Below are 20,301 nucleotides of genomic sequence, written 5' to 3' on the forward strand. Positions count from 1 at the left end.
CATACCCTGGACAAGCCATGTCAGCCTCATATAACGGCCCCATCTCCTCTTCACGAATCCCCAATCGACCAGCCAAATCTGGTGAAATGAAGTTGGCTCTAGCACCTGTGTCAAAGAATATCAAGGCATTTTGATCTCTCACTTTGCCCCATGCCCTGCACAACTCTGTCTCTTCACCACCTGGCTGTTCCCCCACAAGATCAGGAACTAACCCTGCAGAAGGTTTTGGTTTCTTTGACTTGGGCTCTCCTTTATTGTCAGAGTCTTTTTGGGACTTTCTCTTGGGACATATGTCCCTCTTTTGTACAGTAAAAACATTTCCGAGCATCTCTCAAAGCCTGTCGTTCCTCAGAAGTTCGCTTGGGCATTGGCAATTTCTTATACCGCGTCTCTGAAGACCCTTTAGCATCACGTGGAACATGCCCAGATTTTTCAGCTTTCTTGCTCGAGTTCTTACTTCCTTTAAACCCAGATGAACCTCCAGTGAGTAACGCATTAGCTGTCATAGCATTCTCTATCATCTGTGACATGTTCGTTACTCGAGTCTTGATACAATAATCACGCACCTCTTTGGGCAGCCCACAACAATACTTCTCTACCTGCTCAGACAAAGGCACTGCATGGTAAGAAGTCACTGGGAGTAAAGCTTCCCAAAACTTCTTGTTATAATCTTCCAAATTTTCACATTTTGAAGCATCCAACTTGTGCCATGCAGTCATAACATCCACCTCAAATGTAGATGTGAGCCATACGGAAGAGAAGACCTGTTTAAATTGTACCCAAGTAGTGAGTGCTATGCCCTGCAGAAGAAGAGTAGACCACCACTGCAATGCATTGCCTTTGAGAAAAGTGGCAGCTTTCCTCACCTTAGAGGACTCCGTGTAATTCCCACCAGAAAAAGCAACATCAAACTGCTGTAAAAAGGTAAGTGCTTTTAATTTATTGTTGGCTCCACTGAATGTATCAAATTTCACAGCAGCTCCCCCTTCCTTATAATCTTTCGCCTTACCCATAGGCGTTAGATTATCGTATGGAAGTGGCTTCGCAAGATTGCTGCCCCCAACATTCATGCCCATCATTGGGTCAACATTACCCATTCCCACACCTGGCATGCCATACATTCCAGCCATGTTTCCAAACATTCCATTATGCATACCTGGCTGCATGCCACCATACATATTTGCTTGCATTCCAGGTTGCATGCTCCCAAACATATTTCCTTGCATTCCGGACTACATACCACCATACATATTCCCCTGCATACCAGGCTGAAAATTAGCTCCAAAAGGCCCTGGCATACCAATGCCTCCCTGAGGATAACCCCCAGTCATAGATTGGAACACCGAGCCACCACCAAAATAACCTGGATGCATAGTCTGCTGAGGAATAGATGGCTGTCCAAAGAAGGAACTCTAAGAGTTAGCACCATAAGCATGCTGCATGTTCGGAAACTATCCAAAAGATGGATCCTGTGGGATGGCACCACTATGACCCTGAGGAAGGTTCTTAGAACGCACCTTCTTCTTCTTCTTCTCGGGCTCTGTACGGGATCTCATAAATTCAGCAAACTTCTCACTTTGTGTGAGCTGCATACACACATCCATAACACCAGCCAAACGATTTTTAAACTGAGGCAGTGTTACATCCTCATATTGCTTAACATCTGCAGCCTGTTCTCCTGCAAGAATATACTCGGATTCATTTCTCTCAAGAGAGGTTTCTTCCTCTTCCTCTTCCTCTTCATGATAAAAGTACTCGTCTTCTGTATCAGACATGTTGCTGAATTTTTCAGCGATGACTTTCCTCAAGTCAACCACGAGCTCACCCCCTTAAGAAAGTTGATGATTGGTCCCGGCAACGGAACCTTGAAACCGGCCTCTGGTAGAAACCAAAGTGCGGTAGACTAGCAGTCACCCTTCCACTTGTAGTCCAGATATGAAAACAAATTTGATTGGAGCTAGAGTGCCCCAAATCTGAAATAAATCCGACACCTGTTGGCCCCAAAGCTTGGCGCCCCTTGCGGTATTTCTTTATTCAATTTCAAAAATATGTAAGGCTGAGTACAACAAAACCAGCCAAGAGAATACACCTGTATGTCCAATCTGGCAGCCCACAATACCTCTTAGCACAGAGGATTCACACACACAGATCTGTGTCTCAAAGCAACACTCTGTGCTTCCCTCTGATCAGCCAAGACCATTCAGCAGGACAGCCTTGAGCATACATCTAGCATATCTCATGCACATGATTCCACAACTCAGCACAAACATACATTCACTGTCCAATCTCTGTTTCCACCCTTTTCAATCTGCCATACCCCTCCTCTCACAAGGGGCCAGATAGCACAACTCTGCAGCAGACATAAGCCAATGGAAAGAAAGACAGATGAACAAGTTCCGAGCTTACCAAATCAGCCCGTGGTTCAGCACTCGCGAGGCCAATTGTACCAGTCTGTGCATGCCAGAGACTGTCTGTACGTTTCCTCTTGCAACCACCTAACTGTTACTCCAAATATACTCTGATAGGCCAATTGTACCAGTCTGTGCATGCCAGAGACTGTCTGTACGTTTCCTCTTGCAACCACCTGACTGTTACTCCAAATATACTCTGATAGGACACCACCTGCAGCTGTCCGTACAATCTGTATGGTCATCTACTGCTTGCGTTAGAAGAATTTGCAGCAACTGAACCTGTCTGTGTCAGAAAACTGCTACTGTACTGTCCTGCACAGTACCCGCCTGCCCAGCTAACAGCGACTGTACTGTTCCGTACAGTATCCACATGCAGCCCCTAATCCGTACAGGTCAGAACCAGCCAGTAGTCGCTTGGGTCTGCAACTGCCTGCTCCGCCTATTCTCTGCTCGCCGGCGCCGCCTGCAACCACAGCCGTCGCCTGCCCTGTATGGCCTGTACTGGCCACGTGGACTGTACATCTATACGGCCTGGTCAGCTCTCAGCCACTGTCAGCGCCGCCTGTACCAGTAGAAGAACCTGTTGAAGCCGTACTGCTGTACTTGCTGTCGTACAACTCTGTACGGCCTGCACACGTGGACTGTACGGGCAGTTTGGCACAGAAAACAGCAGCAAAAACCACAGCCAGCAATCGACCAGCTTCTTTTCTCCTTCTCCACACTTGAGCTTACACGACTCCCCAAAATCTAGAGAGAGAGAGAGAGAAGTGAGAGAGGCATGCAACTCCAAAAGTGGAGTGGCCTCTCTCCAAAGATGTCCTAGGGTCCCAACTTTAATAAACATTAAAGTTCCCTAGGGGCCACTAAGACCTAGGGGCAACCATACATAAAACATTCTCCAAAGATGCACGGGGGATTGAATATTCTCAATATTCATAAGCATGCGTTGGCATGTAAATCGACATTATTAAAGGTGTTTTTTGAGCAGCACCAACCCTGGACGCTAATGTTTGCAGATTTATGCACAGGCAATACTGTCCGCACTGACGCTTATGGGCAATGGATCGTAGATCATTATGAAGTAGTCCTTGGCAAATTTGAAGGAAAAATAGTGGGGTGTCCCTATGGTAACAGGATGATTCAAGGTTGGGGATTAGCGCTATCTCATCTATCTTGGACACGAAGACAAGACCCTCAAGGCAACTCCATGAGACTCGAAAGTATTCACTAGAGTAGAATATTTCCGCAATCTATGGCAGAGATAGAGCCACGAAAAGCTTATGATCTAGCAAAACAAGGCATAAGGGTCAAGATGTAATTGAAACTCAAGGACATGTCCTCACTTTTCCACAGGCTTGGCGACGATTTGGATTACGTATGCATCACAGACCTATCTAGAAGATTGTTAAGGAGCTACTTCAGCCTTTTGAACCCATACCTCCTCTCAAAGCATCACATCGTATGGTTGATTGGACTATTGTTGGTCATGACCACAAGTTCTCTCTGGATCAGATTTTGGCAAAAAGGGTTTATTTATCTCTCCTGCCTTCAATATGGATAGTGGATCATGCAAATCATTTATGGCATATATCGAAACCAAAGAAGTGGTAGGTGGCAAATCTCTGTCAGATTTGGAAAAGTAAGTTGCCCCTTAAACAAAGACTATTCCTCTGGCAATGTTTGGTCGGTGCTTTGCCTATTGGAATCCTCTTGCAGAAAAGGAAAATTGCTTCTTCAAGATGTAGAAGGTGTGGACATAATACTGAGGATGTGCTACATTTACTTTGGTATTGTTCACACTCACTCTCTGCAACATACTTGGTCTGCCCAATTAAGAGGTAGGTTCCCGAACACCACTTTTGGGAGGCAATTTTGATTATTTGGCAAATTTCCGAATCGCCTCTCAGAACATGCCTACTTCTTTGCTTGGACAAGATATTGGGCCCTCTCGACCATTTGGAAGGATCGAAATCATGCTAATTTTGTTGATAGCAATTTTGAGCCTGCCACTTATTTCCGATGTTCCCTACAACAATACCGGATGCAAACAATTCTATTTTAGCTGTGTTTTTCCAGTGTTTCTGAATCTTTTATGATGCTAGTCAAACAGACGGCATCATTTGTTGTACTTTAAAATAATCTGAACATTGGTTTCACAAAAAAAAAATGTGCGCGCTATTCTGCCAAACCCTAATCCAACTCACACAGCTCCCCTCCTGGAGACCATCTTCTCCGCACCAGTGAGGATGGCTTTATACTTAGACCGAGCTACATGGATACCCATCTGTCTCATGGATTGAGGTCCGCCATTGGGCAGATCTGCACCTCTTCACATCAGTTAGAGATAGAGACAGGCAGATTTAGAGGCATACCTCCATGGGACAGAATTTGTTAGATTTGTTGGATAGAGCCAGAGACGGAGAAGCACTACAACACAGAGACAGATTACTGACTTCTTTAGAAGGACTACCCGGGAGGACACACAGCTGACAGCCCAACAGTGGGCACCCCGTGGGACTCTAGTTGAGAGAGCTATCCCCAGTTGGGCAGATCCACACGCCTGAGGGCTCGCGGATCCTCACATCGGAGACCGTGCCTACACCGGAGGATTCAGAGCATCATTGCGAGGCATCGGGCTCATCCGACCAGGCATCTCACTATGGCAGATATCCAGGCCATCCGGCAGAGACCCATGCTAGAGCTCCTAGGATGATTACCACTCCAACCATATACTGTTGTCCTCGGTCACTTTTGTACTCCCCCATATTCATGTATTCATGTATCCATGTACTCATGTACCCCATTTTGACTAGTAGCATTAGCTTCCCACTCTCCCTAGTTGCTGCTTCCGGATGCTCCCTACTGATGTATTGTAGGGCTAGATACTTACCTTCAATTCTTTCTTTTCTTTCCCAGACAGTGTATCAGATGTCACATGGTTGTAACTTTGGTCTCATAGGTCACTTTGGCCTTTTGAAGACGTTAATATAACATTTCATTTCTCTCTCTCTCTCTCTCTCAACTGCCCAAGCCCACCTGGCAAAGGGTTAGCCTGATCAAAAAGGCCATGCTTCCAGGCTCACTTCCAGGAGCCGAGCACTAAGACCTGCCTGTTTGACACATTGGTTAGACCAATTGTAATTTACAGTGCCTGGTTTTGGAAACTAGGCTTGGGAAAGGAGGATTGGAAGAGGTTAGAGAGACTACAAGTGATGATGTAAGCCATTGGTGCCACGTGAGATAATGCTTGTTGAGTTTGAAGCAAGACCATTGGTCCTTGATGATCTTTCCAGGCCAATCATATGTAGCATCTTTTGTTGGATCAGGCATGCTTCCCTTTCACCTTATTGTACATACTGGTATCTTGTATTAGCCCCATGGCTACCACTACTACCTTTTTTCACCACCATGTTCCTAGTATAGGTAGCCAGTTTCTTTTTTCAATTTTCAGTTTTCCCATGGATCAGTATTTTTATGGAGATAATGTACTACAGTTTGGTATGTAGACCCTTTAGGCCTTTTGAAGATGTTAATAAGATCTCTCTCTCTCTCTCTCTCTCTCTCTCTCTCACACACACACACACACACAAAACACAACAATGCAAGTGACTAGAAAGTGAACGCTGAATCCCTAGGATTTACGCCTTTTTGAAACACTCAACTCACTTTTGGATGATTGCATAATTTTTTTAAGGCCAAAATTGAAGACAGTACACGAGCTCGTTTAGTATTGTCTTGGAGCACTTGGCGAACCTAAAGATAGTGAACAATTCCACATCGATGGAAGTCAGCAAAATGAACAAAACTTAAACTAAGCATAAAAGCAACATCTGATACACTTGCTTGCATAAAGCTTCAAGCTTTTGAAAAGCATCAAAATTTCTAACTAGATCTGCAACGTCACATGAGAGAGGCATGCTTACATTCTTTGAATGTATAAAATGCTGATAAAGCTTTTCTTGAACTTTTGTCAATTTGCAGCATACAATCTCAACAATCTACAGGATGAGACAATGAATACTCATAAGCAAACCTTATCATGTGTGCGTGCGCACATCAGAATCTGAACTGGAAATGTAAATGTTTCTATTTGGGAGATACTGAAAATAGCACCTTTGGAGGTAAATGATTGGACAACAGAGCATTCGTCCGTCGTAATATGAACTGTGGAGAGAAAAGAAAACTTATTTGTATATTGAAGCCGTTATAGGCATGCAAACATTCATAAGACTTCAATCAAAAAGCATAATACAGCAGCAAGGCTACCTGGTTCACTTTTTCACTAAGCTCAGCAGACCGTTCAGCACCTTTCACCCTCTCTTCTTCAGTCGCGGTTGGTTCACGTCCATTGACAATAGGCACCTGTGTGAAGCCCAAAGAACACATTAAAATTCTTTGAACTGTGCACCAACAATTTGAACATGTAAACTAGATGTGCCATAGGCTTGGAGTCACAACCTCAAAGTAGTGGCGAAACATAGCTGCATTACCAAGAATCCCTGGATTTGTAAAATTAACCATCGCAAAGAACTCCTCCAAATCATTCTGTATTCAATCAAGTTAGTGATGCATACTTTTAATCAATTTGATAAGCATTCACAATCTTCTAAAAGGCATACGACAATCACCTGCATAGGTGTACCAGATAATAACACTCGTCTGTGGCATTGAAGACCCGCTAAAGCCTGCTCCAAATGTAGCATGGAACCAAAAGAAAGAACTAAGTCTAGCTATGATGAGTAAATACCTTTCATATCAGTGAAAGCACAATTTCAATGAGTTGCTGACAGTAATAAGATGTTTAACCTTATTAGTGAGTGTCTGATCGTTTTTCAACCTGTGAGCTTCATCGCATATAAGCAAATCACAGCTACCTGCCTGCTGCAATTTCTTTGCATGCATTCTGAAGGTTTCATATGATAATATCAGAACCTGAAAAGACATGGTCGAAAAGCTTTGAATGTACTTGCACACCTGACAACAAGATTTTGCAATGGTTCTCTCCCCTTGTTTCTGCTAGTCTCATATAACCCAATGACGAAAGTGTTGAATAGCCTACTCCAATATTTGTTGAGTATTAACTTTCAAATGTAGAGTCTGATGCATGCCATTTTTTATTCGAAACTAATTTTGATGTCTTTGTTGTTGTAGAGGACCTTTAGTATAAGACCTTACTGCTTAGAGTACACATTGCCCTTCTTTCATTATGGTCCACACATGCCACCACCTTTTCTAAACGAGTGCACTACCAGGGAGAATTGGTCGGGTCCCCTTCCCACCAAGATGCAGTACTACAGAGATCATTTCCTTAGATTCACAGAGGATGGATTTGTTAGACACCCAGGCTATATGGATGTACACGTCTCACGCTATGAGGGTGACTATTGGTCAGATCAGGGTTTCCTCTCACACTCTGGAGATTGAGGCAGGGAGAGCAGCACGGACCTCTAGAGAGGACAGTATGCAGATTATGCCACAGAGAGGTAGAGACAGAGCAGATGCCCTGTATATTATGAGATCAGAGGGAGGGAGCTACCACTGCTTGTGCAGAGAGGGTCTTTGCCCGCTTAGCCAAGTGATGGAGTATCCTGATCAAAGATGCTTAGTCCTTTTCCTCCTTGAGCTACACTGACATAGAGAGGCTCTTCTACAGGTGCAGAGCCAGAGATCCCAGCCACAGATCACCAGCTTCTTCAAGCCTATCAGCGAGCCACATCCCCCTCCCCCTGCATCATCTACCTCCCGACAAGGGCTCACACTACAGAGAACCTCAGAGATCAGAGCTACCAGGAGACCATGACTACCCGGACATAGACCACCACTACTCCATCAGGCCCAGTCTGCCCAGATCCAGGCACGATACTGCAGAGCTATGGAGGACAGAGTCCAGAGGCTACACCAGGGCACATCAGATGTGAGGATCCTCCTCGCCTAAACCCCACCATCTCCACTAGGTGGAATTAGTAGTATACCACCTATCATGATTATACATCTATAGCATGCTAGACAGTGACTCCAAGGATTTGGTTGTGTCATAGAACCGTTATGAGCATTTATCTCAGCACTTTCCCGTTGGTGACGCACCCTCTCCAATCACGGAGCGGCCCCTCCAGCCCCACCAGTATGGCGGCCGATCCCTCGTCAAGATCCCCCCCCCCCCCAACCCCCGGCGGCCCCCAGTGTTCTGTGAGGCCGACTGACGTCTCTAAGCCCCCGGCGGGCCCCTCCCCGCAACCTTCCTCTCCAATGAATCTCACAACAACACCCCTCTCTGGCCTCTCCGCCCCTCCGCCCTCCCTCGCCACCTCCCCCACCTCCTCCCCTCCCCTCCTCCTCCATCCTCGACACCGACTTTACTAAGAGCAGTTCACTCTGCCCCGCCCTCATCATCCGAGCCCCCCCCCCCAATCTGCCTCTCTAGAGTACTCCCGTCGCCCCCAACAGCCCCCAACCCGAAGCGGAGGCAGCCAGCGAGTTCCGTCCGCTGCTTGATTCACCCCTTTTCTAAGCCGGTTGAGATGACCATTGCTGCCTCCCCGGTGAGGGCCCTCTTGCCAGAGTCCCTAGGTGGAGCCCCCAGGATCTTGGGGCAGCCTGTGGATTATAGTTTCTTCCGATGTCTGCCGACGGAAGGGACCGATATGTTTGAAGAGACGCTAGCCCCTATTCGGGTATGTGTGGCTTTTCACCACTCCAGACCCTCTACGCCAAATAATGGCGCAAGGATCTTCTCTTTCCCCTTCAGTGCAGCCCCGGGGACGAAGTGGGGTCTTGAGTTGGTGGCAGCCGTCATCCATGGATAGGCAGTTGAGCTCTCCCATCATCTCCACGATCTTTGCATCACTTACATTCTCACCCATTTTTGGTCATTGGCTAGGATGGAGCTTGGAGGTTCATCCCATTAATGCCAAGATGGGGAGATGGTTGCCCCACCCTGGAGGTGTTGCTCTTTGTATTCATGCGTACTTCTACCGTGGTAGCTCTCCCCCCTTCTTACAGATACCTCCATTGGGATCGATGGATTCCAGAGTATGCATACACTCGCGCTCGGACAGAGTGGCGTCACATGAAGGACAGGATCAATGCCCACTTGGCACGCCTTCGTCCCCATACGGATTGTGACTATTCCCCGTCTAAACCCTTGCCCAAGAAAACATATGCACTGAAGTATGATGGAGAACCCGCGCTGTTGAACCCATGTCGCCTCCTTCCTTGCCCCCGCCTCTGTCCCTTCTACTCCCGCCTCCCCCTTCCGCCACTACCCCAACTCTTGTCACCTTCTTCCTTGCCCCGCCTCTGTCCCTTTTTCTCATAGTCACAGGGAATGAGCATTTTTAGACTCAGGAATGTTGGGGATGGCAGCATCTTCCCGTCCCCATTCCCGTCCCATGTCACTCTATAGTCACAGGGAATGGCAATTCTCAATCTTTTCTGTCCCCGTCCCCATTTCGCGTCCCATGTGACTATGCTTTTTCTCCCACTTGTGCTCCTTCCGCCTCTGCCGCTTTGCCATTACTGCTACCCCCTACCCCTTCTGCCTCTACCATTGTTCCTCCCACTTTGCGGTTGTTGCTCTTGCATGCCTCTTCCACCTCTGCCATTGTTGCTCCCGCTTCTGCCCCTTCGGCTCCCGCCTGCCCTTCTCCTCCTGCCTCTGCCCCAATTGCTCCCGCCTTGCCCACCCCCCATTTGCTCCCACCTTTGCTGCACCTGCCTTGTCCTCCCCCCGTTGCCCTTTCTCCTTCAGCAACACTTTTATTTGGATTCTAGTTGGCCGCCCATTGCCGATTGGCTCTATGCATTCTACCGCACCGAATCTTTCACCACCCCTACAAGCCGGGAGAATTATCAATTTTTCGCAAGCCGAGCTCACCTTTCTTAAACACAACCTTGACATTGAGGTCCAGACCTCCCTTGTTGCGAGGGTTTATGGCTCCCACCCCTCTCATTCGCAGGCCCGTGAATGGCTTCTTGCAACTCTCCCTTCGGAGCTAGCTGTGCACTTCCAAGATACTCGTCGGCTTGGTCAAGGCTTCTTCCAAGTGGACTTTCATTCTCCAAAAGCCACTTCTCAGGTTTTGACTGGCAGTTCCTTCCCTCTTGGGCCTAGGAAGATTTTCTTCTTTCAGTACCGAGTGGGCTTTGATCCTCCAGTGGTGGCAGAGTATTAGAGATCCGAGTTTCCATGGATCAGCACCCCATGTATGCATCCCTGATCATTTGTTCTCAGATGAAGAGCTATCACGTCGCATGCTTGATATTTGGAGATCTCATGATTTCTTGCAGGCCTCGCAAAGCCTGGCCTCTACTCTCTGTGATATTAGTGACTTTTATCACACACGTGCACTTTCTAAGAGGTGAGAGTCCTTGGATTTAGAAAGGGCTATTAGACGTAGACTAGTTGCCTTACAGAAAGAGCACGAGAAACATCCTCATCCTCAATGGGTTGCAGATTCTTTATGTACTGTTAGGGCAGAGCTTCATCACTCTCCTGAACAGCGTGCGGAGTACTATTAACATGTCCAGGAATCCTCTTGGACCAAGATGGGTGGCAGATGCAACAAACATTTCTTTGCTACTCACGGTCTATCTCATGCCAAAGATAGTGTCAGGCAATTGCAGGATTCACATGCAACCTCACCTTTTTGCATGTAATCTCATCCACTACCATCTCATCCACTATCTTCCCCACCCAAGTCTATATAAGAGCACCTACCAGCCAAGAGAAACTTATTCATTCCATCTTTCCTCACGCCCCATAACCATGCTGATGAAGAATTTGGTCTTTAATTAGTGTAAGCACACTTCCCGTCTTGTGACAAGTCCACTGCCAAACCAGCTTCTTTCTTCTTTTCCTTGGCATGTCTCTTCCTACAGCTATAGTGCCCTGGCTTTTTGCAATAATGACACTTGCCCTTCTTCTTGGGGATGAGCATCACTCTTTGCTTTGCTTGATGGCCGTCAAGAATCATCCTTAGATTGATAGTAGCCACCCTTTGCCTTGCCCTTGCCTTTGGCATTTGCAGTGAAGGCCTCGCTACCACACATGATGGAAAATTTATTCTTCCTAGTCTGCTCCACTTGTAGCCACCCTTTGCCTTGTCCTTCCCTTTATCATTGGCAACAAAGGCCTCGTTACTGCCATGCATGATGGAAGATTTATTCTTCCTAGTCTACTCCTCTTGTAATACAAACCCACCAACTCCTCAAACTGTAGAGGCTCTGGGTTACCCCTCAAAGACAAAGTAAAAGAAGTGTGGAAATTCAAGTAGGACTCTGATAGTGATTGCAATGACCTCATCAATATTAAGTGGTTGCTCCCGAAGATCTTGGATCTTCGTAAGATGATAGGCCTACTGTCACCTTCATGCATCTCCAGGTTCTTAAGTTCTGCAACTCTGGCCTCCTTCTTTGCACGATACATAGTTTCAAGAATATCTAACCGGATGTGTGGAATAATTGATCTCTTGACAAACCAAGAGATCAAAGCCATGATCTGGGCATAAGTTCATCCCATAATCTCTATTTCTCAGTGGAAGGGGCAGGTGTTGGGAGCCTATTCAGCACCTCTGCTAGGAGTAGCAGGTGCAATGTCTGCAGGACGGGGCGCAATGGAATCTCTCTCTCTCTCTCTCTCTCTCTCTCTCTCTCACACACACACACACACACACACAGAGGAAGCAAATCAACTGAGAGAGAGAGAGAGAGAGAGAGGAGAAGTACTTGCACATATATTCACACAATAATATAATAAAGCGACAAGTACAAGTGATAATAATAAACCTAGTCTAGGTGTCCTTTCACACCAAATGTCTAGGGGTAAAAAAAGTAGGACAAAAGTGCCCCTGGAGTTAGTGCATTTTCACATGCAGCACTACATATAAGCATATGCCCTCAAATAAGACAAGTTCGGCAAACTCCTCGATCGTATTGAGATCATCAGCTTAGACCTATCTTCACAGCGCTGTGGCCTTGTTAGTGCATGACATCCTTTGTCTCAGAGTCTATCTAGATCACCATCAAAGTTCCTTCGCCAGAGCACGCAAGTGGGCAGACTGCCATCAGTTTGTAATTCAATTTGCAGCAGTAATTCAGTATTGTTCTCCATCTCTCTTGCATTAAGTTCTTTGTCTTGTGGAAGATCATGTTATCACTGTGAACACACGAATCGTAACAACAGTAATTCAGTATCGTTCTCCATCTCTCTTGCATTAAGTTCTTTGTCTTGTGGAAGATCATGTTATCAGTGTGAATCACAAGTCGTAATTTCTTACATTTTCCCCCTCCATTTTTAATGTAGGCTCCCTTCAAAGCCGCCATCTAGGGAGGAAGTGTTCACAAACCACCCGCCCACCCCCCCCCCTTCTCCTTCTTCCCCTTGTTATCTTTCATGTCCCCAGCTTGTACAATTCACCACCTTGCAGAGACAGTCTGCAAGCACTTTGTCTAGTTCAAAAAACTTGTATGTATAATAATAATTTGCTACGCTAGTCAAAGACATTCTCGTTTGTTGTCTGTGCGCATGAAATCCCAATTAAAAAACACCTTGCATAGTTTAGCGCATAGAACTTATTCACCATCAAGAACAGACTTTTCTTCTAACCTCAGAACATTCATGCAGAATGCATACCTGATATGGACTGCCAGGAGCCAAAAAGCCAGCAATGCCAGAGATAACGGCTGCCCGGGTTGACTCAGAAAGTGCCATAACCCTCACTCGTCCAGCAAGCCACTTTTGAATTTCTGATTCCCAGTTGCTCACCAGACTTGTTGGTGTAACTATCAAAACCTTCTTTGCCATTGGAGAACCATCAAAGCCCTGCTTCAGCAAAGTCCAGAGTAGCGTAATGGATTGCAATGTCTTTCCAAGCCTGTACAAGAGAGTGTAGATCAGCAAACACCACAAAAATGAGCACATACACTCGTATGAAGCCAGAACTGCAGTACAAAAAAATAAAATCACCCCATATCATCAGCAAGTATGCAGCCTGCAAGCTCCTTATCAGACTTTGAAAAGTCCCGAAGACCGACAATACATTCAAACATAAATTGCACACCATCCCTGCATTACACACCACAACCCAAGGATGAGAGCTTGTCCAAAACAAAAACAAAATAACATCAAGGCAACAGACCATTCTAACCTTTAAAGTTTAACCAATGGAGCATGTGCAAGTGAATCAATTCTAGCCTAGCAAATTTTCAGTTCAGCAAGGGCAAGTTGCAATGTACTCATAACAACGGAAGAGGTACCCCGAGTTGCGATAGACATTACACCTGCCCAGCAGTTTGCACATGTGCTCATTAGCATAAAGAAAAAGCTCCTTCATTGGAGCTCCAGGAAGCTTGATCTGGCGTCTAGAGCCCTGGTGGTAAACCAGATGTTGCTTGCCACAGCTTGGTATGTCACTTCTTGTTGGTGCAATGACCGTGGATGCATTAGACAATTGCGGAGGATGATCCGCAGACCGCAACTTCTTACAGTCAAAGCTTGATGGCACATCAGATACCAGGGATAGAGTTTCTTGGGAAACTATTATCGTTCCCATGCACGAAGGGGGTTTGAATCATTGATCCAAAGGTCTAGTGCAAAGCTTTGTTTTGCAAGCTGGTAGTTAGAGAGCCCTAGAAGGATTTCTTCATGTGTCATATTCCTAGATGTATCCCTGAGAGTAGTGGTGTGACTTGAGGCACAGCACACGTTTTATTTTCTCTAAGATAGATAACAACCTCTTGGCCTCCCCATTGGTTTCTTCCATCATCCATGCTTGGGGTGGTATCCGGATATTTTTACATTCAGCCCCCCCAACTCAGTAGATGAGGCTGACACGCAGCCCATAATGTGGAACCAACTTATCAAAGAAGATCTTGGAAGACCCCTTGGAATAGCAAGTTATATGCAGTGGCTAGGCTGGAAGAGAAGCACGACGACAATTCTTGACCGGAAGAACTTTAAAAGTGTAGCATACACCAAGCTAGGACCGTGTGAAACAACGGGGCCTTCTTTATACCTAAGTTTAGTCAATCCTCAATCGTTAGCAATCCTTTAAACAACATACATGAAATGAAAGAGTAGATGACACCTGATTGCGTCCCAATTACCCATTGAAGGGCCCCCCTGCAAGCATGAGTATTGCTTTATTTCTTCTCGAGAACTGAATACAAGCTGAACTGTGTCCACAAGACTGAGCGGACAAATTGACTGACCGATTGCCAAACGCAAGGACAAAGTGACCAAACGCTGGGTAGAACTATGCATAAGCTGAAGGCAACTATGAAGCTATCTTCGGAGAGAACACACTGGCCTGAGACTGAGGGATGGTGCTCTAGGAACTCTGGGAAGAGGCTGAGCTTTGGATGCCTTGGGCTTGAGAGCACAAAGGATGCTGAAGTATGCAAAGGCGGGCTGCCTAAGCACACATGCTTGACTAAAGGTTGAAGACTTGAATTTTTGATTGATGATTTTAGACCATGGCTGCACCCATCTATATATAGGTGCATGGAAGGCTGGTCGGCTGATACTAGTGCTGTCAGCCTGTTTTGTCTGCCATGACCGATATTAAATAAGCATTAAATGTTTAACGCTTTTCTTATGTGCACGCATGGGGTGTCTAGCTGCTGGCCAACTGGTATCAGATGTTGCTATGGGTGGCTGATGGTGAGATTCACACCATAGCAACGCTTTCCCTCAATGGGTTGCCTTGGGGCTGGACTTAGGTCTGGCCCCTACTATATAGGCTGAGTCCTGACATCTACATGTACCTACATGAGGACTACTTGCTGAATTCTCCAAAGTGGGTTAAGAGGATTGACCTGACATTGACCTTGAACGAGGGAGATTGGTAACTTCAATGCTCGGAAAAACAGCACACTTGTCGCGAGAGGGAGAAGAGGACACAGTATTGGGTCCCGAATACCCTCTGTGTAGGGCCCCCACCACGAATGGTGTATTTGCTTTTATTAGAATGATGCATAACTGAAAATAAAAGACTGAACCTGAACCTTCTTGGCTGAGATATATCTCTACCCTTGACCTTCAATCCTTCACCCCTCCTATAGCTTGTCCTTAGATGTCCTGGCCCTTTGATCAGCTTCAGCACTTGGTGAATTATGAGATAAATGAACTGATTTATGTCTTAGTTATTTATACCCTTCATGGAAGATAGTCAGCTGGTTTAAAGCCAATTGGCTGTCTGAAATTTGCTCCACGACTGGTAAAATCAATATTACCTGCTGTAAAATCAGTGCATGACCCAAAACCACTGCTGGCCATCAAGCGCCTCAGATCTGGTTGCCGGGCAACCTGTGTGGGCTGCCCCACACTTGGCTTACAGACCTCTAGGGCTGTGTACCCTGTCGGCTACCTATCCCCCATGTCCATATCTGTCCTTGGGGTAGCCCTATGGGCTAGCCCCCTTCCTATATGCAAACCCTAACTGTCTACACAATGATCTAGCATCCAGTAACATACCAGATACACAGAACCACTGACATCATTCCAAAGGGAGACTCACAACACGGACTGGCACTGTTTCATGTGCAGGACAATGCACACCTGACCTCGAACGACTGGAATGGAACCCTGGCTGACTTGCCCCGAACTGGACTCACATGGGACTAGTTTTCCATCCCAGGTCTTGCACCTTCTGTACAGATATGTCTACATGGAATCCAAGTGCGGGATGCATGTGACAAAACCTTTGGCCTTTATTGAAGGGAAAGAGAAGATGCCCGAGAATGAAGATACCGCTCATAAAGCAAGGAAGCCGAGAGATCAAAGAGCCTTTGGCCTCATAGCCTTAGAACTCTCTAATAATTTTATACACCATGTTGTAGATCTCCCAACCTCCAAAGAAGCATATGAAAAACTGGAGAAGCTTTTTGGGACTCAAGCAAGAAACTCTAAAGTTACTTTGCAGATAGAGTTCTATGGTCTTGTAATACAACCACATGAGAGCTTTGATGCTCATGTGAACACGATGAAGTCCTTAATGAACAAGCTTGCAAGTCTTAAAGCTAATGTGGAAGAAGATGTGTCTATGTCTGAAGAGCTTACGGGAACCTCATCCCCACATGAAGAACCTGCTAAACCTTACCTTGGAAGGGAGAAAACAGCTCCCTCCTCACAAAAAAAGAACTTCAAAAGTAAAAACTGTTAACATTTGTTGTAGGAACAATCATGCAGAGAAGAACTACTATGCCAAGAAGCCTTGCAAACATTGTGGGAAAAACAACCACAATGAGAAGGATTGCTTTTACAAGAAAGCACAAGCCAATGTCACACAAGAAAAAGAAGAAAACAGCAAAGAAGATGCAAACTTTACAGAGTATGAAGACTCGTGGGTCTTTTAACGGGTAGGACCAGACACTTCTTCTAATAAAACTATTTCATAGGCATAGATTAATACAAATGAAGTGTGTACTAGGATAACCCTTGAGGGAGAGTGTTGGAGAACAAGTCTTGTTGCTTTCTACTTTAAGTGCGTTAACTTACAACCTAAAGAAGACCTGCTTCAGCTCTTGGGTTGCCTAATGATGGTGATTGCTCAAAATGATGGCTTGACTTGAGGCTTGAATTTGCTTGACCTTCGAAACCCTAGGAATGACCTCAAAATTCTGATATGACATGATAAAACTAGCTGCAACTTGATGCAAAAATGAAAACCCTAAATTGGTTACTAATGCAAAAATGCAAACCCTAACTGCGCAAGACTTTGCTAACACTTTGATACCAATGTAACATGAGTTCTTAACCCTAAATTAGCTACTAATGCAAAAACGCAAACCCTAACTGTGCAAGACTTTGATAACACTCTCATACCAATGTAACATGAGTTCTTAACTTAATGGAGATTAACACAAATTAAGCTGCAAATTAATACAAATCTCCCTCAAGAGAAGCGTGAATGAAAGCATGCAATAGACAAGATAGATGTAGACCTAATCTATTGTCTATTACTAACATGAATGAATATTTACAATCACATGATTGTTGATAATGAGAACTTGATGATGCTCCTTGTATGTCAGGTGTGGCCTTATCTTGCTAGCCCATCACTGTCTCCGAGCACATGCCTAAACTCATGAATGACTCTCGGCCACAATATGCCATTGTAAATGCTCCTTGTCGTCATACCACCCATAAAGAGGCAACTAAAAAAAGTTGGCTAGCCAATGTCACCTACGTATATGTGCCATAGAATCCATGAGTCTCATCGTGGAAGCCACATACTAAGCCAAAGTAATTACCATTCAGTACTACCCTTGAACCCTAGAAGTAGATTTGCCATGTAGATGATAGGTAAACAGAGAAGACAAAACAAAATGCATGGCTCTGAGAGAATTAGCTGGCAGCACAAGTACTTCTCTCATGTATACAGTCCTTGCTTGAAGATTCATGGCCATGGTCCATGCTGAACACTCACAGACATTACAAATTTCACCTCACTAATATCACCATAAGGTATGAAGTGACTTTATCTAAGCTAGAAATTTACGTGTTCTATCATAGCAATGATGTCCAGAAAAGAACCCACTGCTCAAGCATGACCGTAGAGATAACCTGAACATTCAAGCAATGGGATGCTCATTTAAGCTGGAGCCTGGGAATTCCACTGGTCAACCTGATCAGAAATGGCTGCAAGTTTATGGACCATTGGGTATGGCCCCTCAAAGAGATGTACTCCAAACTTGCATATATGACAAACACAATTGGTGGTTTGATGTATATAATCACTTGTTATTGCTTTATGTGTCTCATTTTCAGTAGACTTATGATGATGCCTTGGGCTTCTCAGTCAAAAATGAACTCGGTATCAAACAAATGGATAACAATTTCCAACTTAGTTTTTTTAATGCCTTAAAGCTCAGAGAAATCCAAAAGAAACAAAAGACATGTAAAGCTTGGGGCACAAAGACATCACCACCCCCATGTCTGACACTCCTACAAATAGAAATCTTACAACAAAGGAGTATGTGATGGCACATTAAGAGCCCTATGCAAAAAGGTGTCGCAATTACCTCTGGTGAGGACGTAAAAACCGGACCAAACGGGGGTCTACAACAATTGGTGTGCACCTTCCATCAATTTTATCATCATCTTCTGGTTCCCACAAAACAAGTGGTTCAATACCAGGGGGAAGCTCCTCCACTGTGTCATCTTCTGCAGCAGAACGCAATGGTGGAGGTATGGGCAAGATATTTGTAAGAGGAGATAAAGCCTCTCTTGAGGAACCCCAGGGCACAAACCGCTTGCGAGCATTAAGACGACGCATAAGTTCTGCTGTTTTCTCGCCATTGGCTCCTGGACAAGGGGACTTGAAAGGCCTTCTGAACACATCCACGGCATCAGAAACTGACAGCACTTTTGGAAGTAGAGGCTGCCTCCGAACAACCAACTCACCACTGCAAAAGATGAAATTACTAAGCTTAGGCATAATTCCTAATAATTGATCAAATGACCTCAAACAAGCAAAAAGTATGACAGTTTTCTCAGAGCAGACTTGCTTGACACAGTGATTGCAGAAGACGCTAGATCATGGGAAGGAACACCACAATTTTTTCCTTTAAACGAGTTGCTTTCGCAAGAAAAGCCCTAGGCCAAGAACATCTAACCTAAATCGAGCTTCTGAAAAAGCACTATAGAACAAATGCCATAACCATTTCCTATAAAACGTCTTGCTGAAAAGAAAAAAACACTCGGTAGGGGAAATACATGGCAAATTCGCTTGAGCAGTGTTTGCAGCTAAAAAACAAAAGAGCAGAACTGTAGAAGAAAACTAGGTTTTTGGCCCTACCTCAAGAGAGCAGCAACGTTCTCTGCCTTCCTGTCGTCGTCTGTGAGGTGTGATTCTTCGTTCTCCTTATTAACATCTTCTTCTTTCTCTTTGCAAAGAGCTCTGCATCGTTCGTTGAACTCCTGTGCGCTGACCACTTGAAAACAGCCAACGCCATCTCTGTAGCTTCTCCAAGAAGGGCAAAGGTAGCCGCCCTCCCCTTCGTTTGCATCTGGAAACCACTCCAAGGTTTCCTTTTCGCAGTTATCACAGAGCACTGATCGCGCCGTCACCATTGAAAGACCATCTTACAAGACCGCAAACAGTCCAGATTTGTCGACTTGCAAGCACCTGTTTCCAGAAAGAAAAAGTGTGGTTTACCTCTACAGAATTTCTTGCCAGCCATGGAAAAGGAAACCCTCGCACTTCATGCAAACCACTACGTATAATGCAGGTTTATGGTGGCTATTTCTTCAACAAAAACTGAACAAATCACAGTAGCTAGCGGACTGATTCTGTCGTATGAGCTGCGTGAGGGTTTCAAGTCGCGTAGTTGAGAAATTTCACGTGAGCTTTTTCCGCGCTCCAAAATGAAACGGGAGTGCCGGACCCCGCACACGATATTCTCTGGTCTTTCTTTTTTACCAAATAAGAATTACTAGTACTCAATCGGGAACGCAAAAGACATTAGAAAGCGAAATATAAGAATGGAAGCCCAAATACAAAGAGTCAATGGAAGGGATTTTTTTTTCTTATTTTTTTAGAATACCTTACATTTTTTAAAATTATGGAATATAAGAATTTTTCTCCTTTTTAAAGAATTGAATCTACACTGAAATACTTCTTATGCTTACCAGGCAGTGTATCCAAAGCAGTTTTATTCACAATATCCACTTTACTATTTTTTGGAGCAAGAATAGCAGTAACTAAGGTATAAAGCATACATTGTAGTGATAGCCAACTTAGAGTATACCCAATTAACTAAGTCTTTTAGGGATAATATTTGCAAGACCATGCCAGATAGTAGTGCCACCATCTGATTACCATGGCATAGTCCACTCCATTCCTAACATTCATGAGTGACCAAGTCTTTTAGGGATAATCTTTGCAAGACC

The 20,301-nt window shown here is 45.1% G+C and overlaps 1 protein-coding gene across 6 annotated transcripts in view; it reads right to left on the minus strand.

Annotated features, from left to right (window-relative positions):
* Window positions 1–19,860, minus strand: part of LOC147631438 (protein CHROMATIN REMODELING 25-like) — a 53,516-nt gene extending 33,656 nt beyond the window's left edge. For 4 of the 6 annotated variants that reach the window (XR_015267584.1, XR_015267581.1, XR_015267585.1 and 1 more), the window contains exons 1-11: window positions 19,208–19,860; window positions 18,432–18,815; window positions 13,375–13,473; window positions 13,042–13,282; window positions 7,218–7,343; window positions 7,040–7,096; window positions 6,870–6,956; window positions 6,678–6,773; window positions 6,525–6,575; window positions 6,335–6,409; window positions 6,078–6,164 (exon numbers count right to left, since the gene is read on the minus strand). Coding sequence is in view for 1 of the 6 variants with exons in the window: in XM_086809838.1 (XP_086665964.1) it covers window positions 6,078–6,164; window positions 6,335–6,409; window positions 6,525–6,575; window positions 6,678–6,773; window positions 6,870–6,956; window positions 7,040–7,096; window positions 7,218–7,343; window positions 13,042–13,282; window positions 13,375–13,473; window positions 18,432–18,815; window positions 19,208–19,482 (1,578 nt within the window). In the remaining 5 variants the exon portion in view is untranslated. The remainder of the gene's footprint in view (window positions 1–6,077; window positions 6,165–6,334; window positions 6,410–6,524; window positions 6,576–6,677; window positions 6,774–6,869; window positions 6,957–7,039; window positions 7,097–7,217; window positions 7,344–13,041; window positions 13,283–13,374; window positions 13,474–18,431; window positions 18,816–19,207) is intronic. The other 2 variants (XR_015267582.1, XR_015267583.1) reach the window with 2 other exon arrangements.
* Between the last annotated feature and the right edge of the window lie 441 nt (window positions 19,861–20,301).

Source organism: Cibotium barometz, chromosome 15 (assembly GCF_041138505.1).
Source record: "Cibotium barometz isolate CiBa-2024 chromosome 15, ASM4113850v1, whole genome shotgun sequence".
NCBI classification, from domain to species: domain Eukaryota; kingdom Viridiplantae; phylum Streptophyta; class Polypodiopsida; order Cyatheales; family Cibotiaceae; genus Cibotium; species Cibotium barometz.